The following is an 8596-nucleotide window of genomic DNA, read 5'->3' on the forward strand; positions in this document are numbered from 1 at the left end:
ACATTTATATCCCACATTTTGTACATAGAGCTCAAGGTGGTGTACTCTGTCTCCCAATTTTACCCTCACCACAACCCTGTTATGTAGGTTAGGCCGAGAGACTGTGGCCCTCCAGACTGTGGCCCTCAGCTCACCCAGTGAACTCTTTTAGTGAGTGCATATTCGAACCCTCATCTCCTAAGTTCTAATCAGGGATGTGGAATCTTTTGGCTCTGACGCACGATGTCACTATGATGTTGCCTGAATGACTGGTGGATTGACCTTTGCTTTCAGGTCAAAATCTCTTGCATTGGGTTTCAATTCCTTTGGGAATCACCGAGTGTAGGGCTGGCAAAGTGTTTCTTTCTCCTCTTTCCATCAGCTGATGGGGAGTGGAGGAAAAAGCCCTCATTTTGCAAGCATCAGCTCTGCATGGGGGGAGTCCCTCGTGTAGCAAATGCTTGTTAAAACCTGGGGCTGTTTGCTTTGGCTGTTTCCAGCAAGGAACAGGTGTGCACAGACAAACTCAGCAAGATTTCACACACCAACTGATGATTGCGGCAGCATCCCCACACCATCCTGGCAAGCAATAGTGATGCTGATATAAGGAGAGTTGCTCCGTAGCTCTGACCTCACCACATCAGCCACTCTTGTTTCTTCCTTCAGCTCCAGATCATAGCTGATCATTTCTGGGACCCTTTTCTTGTTGAGGGTTATTCCATACCTACCAAAGTAAGAAACAGTCTACACATCTGCTCAGGTGCGACAAACATGTTTTCTTCAGCAATTCCACAGGGATCCCTGGATTTGAGCTGGTAATTACCTTCCTCTAAATTATTAAAAACATGTAATTAATGCTGCTCACCCAGTACTGCTTGAAGTTTCGGCAACCATGAGAAAAATTAACAGCAAAGACGGTATATTATAAATAAATCCAACATCATTTAGAGCTAGGGAGAGTGACTGGGTCTCATACTATGACCCAATAGTCTACATTAAATACTTCGGGGGACTTATATGTGTGAGAAAGTACCGTTTAAGTTGATGGTTTTCATCAGGACAACTCTAACAATAGTGCTGTAGAAAAACAAAGGATCGTCTATGTACAGGCAAGATTTCCTTCGTTCTAAATATGATAGTTTTAGTGGTCTTGATGCTGGCAATAATTCCGCACAATGTATGCCAGGCTCAAACTGTGAAATGTAGGGTTTCTCATCCACATCGCCCACAACACATATACCACCAGCAAGGAAACTTCATCATTGGTGGCATTGCAACCCATGGTGGCTTCATGAAAACTTTAACAGCCTTTACTGAAGAACCGCCACCGGCATTGCTTGAAGAGTTTATGTAAGAAGGTTTATTATTTTTTCATGTCCATGTCTTTCCCTCTGAAAAGACCAGTGCTAGTGCTACAACATATATGCAGAGGTATATCAGCTTAGCCTTTAGGAAAAAATATGATGGAATTAAGGTAAAGCTGAAGGGAAGGTTTAAATTTCTCCAAAGGAAGAAGACTTATGTGGATTACATTTAAACTTCCTAAAATAATAGTCTTTCTTTCAACTCCATTTTCTTTTACCTTTTTATAATTCTTTTCTCCTGTCAGTTACAAAAAGTTCCCCTCCTGTTTCTTTGACTCAAATTTCACTTCTGCTTACATTCTTACACCACCCATTTCTTTCTTTCTTTCTAATCTTATATGTTAACGTAAAGATTGTTAAACAATATTGATTTTTGGATGTTGAACATCACTCAGTAGTAATTGCTTCTGATATATCTGCATTTTATCTTAATTTGCTTATTTCATGTGATGTAAAATACTAGAATCTTTTGACTCATGAGAGCTGCCATCAACTCAATTCATCCCTGTCTTGATATGAACACAGATATATTCCTGCTTGCTTTGTTAAATTCCATTTTCTCATATAATTCTTTTTCATAGAAAATAGCTTCACAAGAGAGTCGGTAATAAAGGCCTATATTGAAAAACGTATATTTGTACCTTGGAATTACATTTCAATGAAGTTTATGATATAACTCGCAGCTGACTCACAAAATGTTTAGTGTGCTATGTTCTGAAATGGTTGGGCTCTGTTATCTTAGCCTAAAGCAGTTTAGCTCATGTTACCAAGGAGCTCAGCCTTGCTGTCTTATTAAACATAGCTGCTTTGACTGAGAAATTTCACTCTACTGGATGGTGTTTAGCAATGGCTTATACAAGCACAAGAAGGGAAGTGTGCAATATTGTACATTCGCTCTCCATTATCCTCATCCATAGGAAGTGATAGAAGGAATCTGGGTGTATGCAAATGCCTTGCTCTAGATCCGACAAGCTTACTCTTCGGCTTGGACAATAAACAGATCTGCCATAAATAATTCACCATGTGAGATTGTCAGAAAGCAAAATCCACATGAAACTTCAGCAATAATTCAGATAGATGGCACTGTTGTTCTAGATTCATGAATTACATGGTATGTTGTGATGTCATGCACAAGCTCTCATAAAATACACATGTTGATAACATGTCTATGTGCTATGTGACATGCATTTGTGATTGAAAATTTAACCTAACCCTAATGAGTGTTTCAAGAAATACACTTCATTAAGACCATTATTCTAAGTGAGGTGAGCATTATTCACCAACCAAGGCTGTAGCTTTGTGTGTCTTGACTAACACCCTTCCCACATGTAGCTGCCTTTTTTAAGCCTCCTCATTCCAATCAGCATGAATGCAGTTATTCCAGCTCCTGACTGCTCTCAAGGAGGGGCCCAATCCTGGATAGGCTCTTTGAAGATAAAGGTGCCTGGAACCCACTGGAGGCATGGGTTTGCTCTGAAGCCTAAAATTGGTAACTGCTTGTGGGAAAGTTCTTGTATGCATCCATGCCCACAGAGTTCTTCATGAGCATAACATAGGTGTTTGTCACAGATGAGTTCTTCTCTGCTATTGGAGGACCACGTCCTCGTCACCCTACACTTCTCCAGCCAGAGAATCTTGACTTTAGTCTTTCTCTGGAATACTGCAATCAACAATCATCAATATGAAAATGCAGATAGTGGTGTTGGTTTTCCAAAAATTTTGAAATAATCATTCTGATACAGAATGCAATTTTAATTCTAGTGTAGTGTCAAAGAATTATCAGCATATTTTGGCCTTGGCATTTGCAGTAAAGGAGATCAATGACAACCCTCAGATCTTACCCAATATCACCTTGGGCTTCCACATCTATGACAGCTATTTTAATGAAAAGTTGACCTACTATGCCACAATGCTACTTTTATCTTCGTTAGAGAGGTTTTCCCCCAACTACGTCTGTGACATCCAGCATAATCTGACAGCGGTCATTGGGGGACTGGATTCCGAAACCTCTGTTCTTGTGGCAAATATTCTGGATATCTATAAGATTCCACAGGTAGGGATAATGTGCCCTTGTGATATCGATACCATGGAATGCAATACTTTTTCATGCGGCTTTCTTTCTTCTAGATTTTGTTTTGCAATTTGGAGAGAGGGAGGTTTAATTCTGTTAAACCTGTATTTATGACTCATGACATGGTAAACCAACGAAAGAAGCATTATAGATAGCAAAATACCCAAACAATGATAAAGCAAAGTAAACATAGAATCGCAGGAGAAAGAAAGTTAGGGCTTGTGTTTTTTGTTGTTGTTGTTTTTTTATAAATTTGTATGTGTGTTTCATTTTCCTCTTTGCTCCTGCCCCTGTATTTAAGAAGAAACATCTTTTTACATTATTATTATTATTATTATTATTATTATTAGCATTGAATCCTTCCTTGCATGGAAAAGACCATACTGAGAAGGAGGTGCATTGAGAGTTGTGGTAAGGCGAGTCTTTCTAGGAAAGGAATTCTATCAAATAGACATCCATGTCCCAGAAAACACATCTTACAATATGCATATGTCATATTATAGTATAAGTAATTTTGCAGATTGCCATATAAGATAGCAACCACTGCAGTAGGGCAGAACCATCCTGCCAGGACCAGCATCACTGTGGCTTATTTGCACAGTGCTGGGTGGTGGTGATGTCAGGACTGGGCAGGTGCATCAGAAGCCCTTTACAATTATATGTCCATTCTGCCCTGAGTTTGCTTGCACCTTGACCCACCTCAGCACCATCCAGAGATGCTGCAGCAACAACAGTCCAATTACACTCCAACAAAGAATTCACAATGGAAACCATTTACTACCTGCTGGTGTAAAATACCTGTGAAAGAGATGTCCTTAGACTAAGCACTAATCTCTCAGGACTAGCCCCCTTTCTTGATAAGAGGGAATAATATCCACCTAGATCAGATCAAATTTATTGCAGCTATAAGCTCATACAGCATAAAATAGATACAACAAGACATGCTTGCTTTGTAGTCAATAAAAATACAATACAATACAATACAATAAAACAAAATCAATACAAATGAATATAAGGCTAAAAATATACTACTTCAGATAATATAAAAGCAATATGATAAAAGGTTTCAGGCTTCATATAACAGTCAGTTTCTCCTCTTATAGGACAGGACAGCAGTTAGAAATCTTGCCACTTGCAACAGTAATAGGGTGAGGTGAATCTCTACTGGAAGTCCAGGGAATTTTTGGATTAATGGACTCAGTAGATTTCTCCTGACAGCACTATACAGGGGGCAAGTAAAGACTATGTGCTGGAGGGATTCCGTCAACTGGTTATTACAGGAACATAGGACTGAGACTTGGCCCTTAGAGAATCTATGGAGCAGGACATTGGAGGGAAAGGTATTAAACCTTGCTTTGATAAACGCAAAGCAGTGGCTAGCAATGGAGAGGGATGATAGATAAGCAGGAAGATGCTGTATAGGAGTGACGCCCAATATCCACTTACCTTACTACTTGCTGTAAATCCTGTGTCTTAGTCACTGGATTGAGTGATCAGAGCATATGAAACTACATCTTTAAAATGTCTCTGTCTCTCTTCCCCTTCCTGCTTTTTCTTTTAGCTGGTATATGGTTCGAATCCAGTGATGAATTATAAAACTCCAGGGCTTGATTTTTACCAGATGACCCCTCAGGAAACCCTTCAGTATACAGGGATACTCTCTTTGCTTCTTCATTTCAGATGGGTCTGGATTGGGGTTGTAGTCACGGATACTGACAATGGAGAAAGGTGTGTGCAAATTATCATTCCACTGTTCTCTCAGAGTGGTGTCTGTTTTGCCTTCATAGAAAGAATCCCCATGTTAATTTCTTTCAATGAAATTGATGAAAACCTGGAAAGAGGAGGTAAATTACATAATGAAATCATGAATAGTAAAGCCAACATAGTGGTTTTTTATGGAGAATCAAATGCCATGATGTATTTGAGATGGTTTCCATATCTGTCAAAACAAGAATCTGAGACAAGCATACCAAGAGGGAAAGTTTGGATTCTTACAGCCCAGATGGAGCTTACATCAACAGTCTATCAAAGGAATTTTGATACAGAAATAATCCATGGTACTCTAGCCTTCAAAATTCACTCCAATGATGTACCAGGCTTCCAGTCATTTATTGAGAGCAGAAATCCTTCCATCACTAAAGGAGATGGGTTCATCAGGGACTTCTGGCAGCAGGCCTTTGGTTGCACATTTTCAAAGACGGATGTAGGTAACGTGGATGGGTACATTTGCACTAGGGAGGAGAAGCTACAGAACCTTCCAAAACCCTTCTTTGAAATGAGCATGACGGGCCACAGCTACAACATCTACAATGCTGTCTATGCTGTGGCCCATGCTTTACATGCAATGTCCTCATCTAGAGTCAAGCACAGTGCAAATCTGGATGGAGCGAGAATGAAACTACAGAATCAAGAGAAATGGCAGGTAGTGGCCTGAACATTTTGACGTGACAATGCATAATATCTACAGTATTATAACAGTGTGCAATATCTACAGTAATATAACAATATTTCCCATTAAATGTAGGGAAAAGTTTTGTCCATGCACTTCATTTCTCTCCAAACCATAAGGAAGTGAGGGAAATGGCAAATTTTGTGAGCTTTTGTGGGTACCTGTTGACATTGATGGTTTATCAGTAACTAATAGGTGCAAGTGGAATAGAAACTCAGCTGTATGACTTCAGTAGTTGGGCTTCCTTTCCCCCTAGCTTACTATGTTATCATTGCATAGAGTAAGGCAACTGATCTTAGGCAACCGATATTAAAGGTAAAGGGACCCCTGACCATTAGGTCCAGTCGTGGACGAATATGGGGTTGCGGCGGTCATCTCGCTTTATTGGCCGAGGGAGCCGGTGTACAGCTTCCGGGTCATGTGACCAGCATGACTAAGCCACTTCTGGCGAAACCAGAGCAGTGCTCGGAAACACCGTTTACCTTCCCGCCGCAGCGGTACCTATTTATTTACTTGCACTTTGACGTGTTTTCGAACTGCTAGGTTGGCAGGAGCTGGGACCAAGCAACAGGAGCTCACCCTGTTGCGGGATTCAAACTGCCGACCTTCTGATCAGCAAGCCCTAGGCTCAGTAATTTAACCCACAGTGCCACCTACGTCTCATATTTCGTGAAATTAGGTATCACAAAAGAACAGCAAATAGCTACTTCTATAATTTCTTACTGATATATTTTTACTCAGAAAGGTACTGCTGGATATTTCTGCCTTGGGTACCAAATTCATTTGACCAAACTTGGTTCCTTGGGAATTGGTGGGTGATGTTATGATGGGTGTCATGTACTGTTCAACTTGACTTGCACCAGCCTGCTAGTATCGGATTTTGTTCAGCATTTTTCCTGAAAATTTCATGTAGGCATGGAAGGCAGGTTCTGCATAGGCATCTGGTTGACCAATGTGTGAAGAGCAGAGCATCCTGGGTTAGATGGGCCACTGGCCTGATCCAGCAGACTCTTCTTATGTCTTTATGTCGTTACCTTCTCTCTTGCCCCTGTTGCAGTTGTGATTGGTGATTCCCCGCACCTTGTGGATATAATGAGGTGGATTACAGACAAATAGATATAAGGTAATGCTCATTGGGAAAGAAGGGCTAATGTTGACTCCTAGAAGGTATAGGGCCCAGTCATGGGGCAGAATATGGCTAACCATACAGGTGAGATGCAGCTAAAAAAGCAACAGAAATGTTATGTGATGAGTTATTTATGCTTGAAAAGATTGTGGAGCAATTTGGGTGTACATTTTGACAGCTATATTTTCTAAGTTTTTGAGAAGAAAAACTGGTGTGAAATATGGGAGGAGGATGTTTTGCTAAAAAATACCATAAACTGATCTCTTTGAGGTCTTTTAGCTTATTATATGAGCAGCATGTATTCTTATCAGTTTGCTGAATAACATAGTGATCCTTCCTATTATCTCTCAATTATAAAGGGTAAGCAGATATTTCACCAATTGCCTCCTGCTCAAAACTCTTCAGGAAATCATTCTTGCTTCCATTAGACATTAGTCTGAAAACCCTATACTTTTTTCGTTCTATCCAGCTTCATCACTTTTTGAGACATGTTTCATTTAACAACAGTGCTGGGGACAAGATCTCCTTTGATAGTAATGGGCAGTTACTAGCTGGATTCGATGTCATCAACTGGGTGGTTTCATCTAACCAATCCTTTCACAGAATAAAAATTGGGAGGATGGATCCGCAAGTTCCTCCAGATGAAGCGTTTGCCATCAATGAAGAGGCCATAACATGGCATTACTGGTTTAACCAGGTAGGATCCAATCGGAGATGTAGGGTGAAAGTGTTTTAGAGAATAGTGTCAGTAACAGTATCTCTTCGAAACTGTCATCAAACATATAAGACCTCAGACTAAAGATTAGTGTCAGTATTCTCTCAAAGTACAACCTAGTCCTTTAATAGACAATCCTGTTAATAATGCATCTGCTTCCAGTGTTGGTGCTAGCCTCACACCAAGCCTATCATACAAAGCTAACAGGAGGTATTTAGAGCCCTCCTTCTGTGTGTCTATAATGGAATGGAATTTGTACTTTAATTTGCATGTGAGATGCATATGTGATTGAAATTCCTTAACACTGCAAAAAGAAGTGGAAAGGCCCATGAAATTTAAAGATTCCAAGCTCATTATTTTGCTTTCTCATTTATGGATTAGGCCCAGCCTCTTTCTACATGCAGTGAGAGCTGCCATCCTGGTTCTAGCAAGAAAGTGAAAGAAGGGAAGCCATTTTGCTGCTACAATTGCATCCCATGTCCAAAAGAGAAAATATCAGACAAGGAGGGTAAGTATAATTGATGCTACTGGCTGTTTTCAGTTCTCGGCATTCCAATTTAATTTGTGTAGTGACACATTTTTACAATCAGGCTACACCAAGCTCGATGTTTCCCCCCTGTAAATTCAGGTTTACCTGATGTGGGATGAATCCAATACAGTGGGGAAAATCAGACTCCAAACTGCTTCACCTCGGTCTCAGACTATTTGTTTTCATGGTTTGGTGATGAGTGGATTAGTTGTCACTTTCTGTTACTCCTCTTTCCACACCCATTATTCCTTAGTGCTTTCATTTTGTTTCTAGTCGTGCTCATAACTATTTCTGGTGTGCTTCTGAACGGAACTAGCGGTGTATATTTTTTGTTGATCCCTCAGATTTACACAGAACCAGAAA

At 40.2% G+C, this 8596-nt stretch overlaps 1 protein-coding gene across 1 annotated transcript; it reads left to right on the plus strand.

The window, feature by feature from the left end:
- The first annotated feature begins 3252 nt into the window (after positions 1-3252).
- Positions 3253-8352, plus strand: LOC118095450 (vomeronasal type-2 receptor 26-like). Its single transcript, XM_088654712.1, has 5 exons — positions 3253-3396; positions 4976-5836; positions 7459-7686; positions 8086-8212; positions 8333-8352. Exons 1-5 carry the CDS (start codon positions 3253-3255, stop codon positions 8350-8352), a joined length of 1380 nt encoding a protein of 459 aa, XP_088510838.1.
- The last annotated feature ends 244 nt before the right edge of the window (positions 8353-8596 follow it).

Source organism: Zootoca vivipara, chromosome 12 (assembly GCF_965207765.1).
Source record: "Zootoca vivipara chromosome 12, rZooViv2.hap1.1, whole genome shotgun sequence".
Lineage (NCBI taxonomy): Eukaryota > Metazoa > Chordata > Lepidosauria > Squamata > Lacertidae > Zootoca > Zootoca vivipara.

Coding starts and splice junctions, on each gene's coding strand:
- LOC118095450 (XM_088654712.1), top strand. CDS start 3,253: ATGCTACTTTTATCTTCGTTAGAGAGGTTTTCCCCCAACTACGTCTGT. Junction 5,837..7,458: donor AGAATCAAGAGAAATGGCAG/GTAGTGGCCTGA, acceptor CGTTCTATCCAG/CTTCATCACTTTTTGAGACA. Junction 8,213..8,332: donor GAAAATATCAGACAAGGAGG/GTAAGTATAATT, acceptor CTGTAAATTCAG/GTTTACCTGATGTGGGATGA.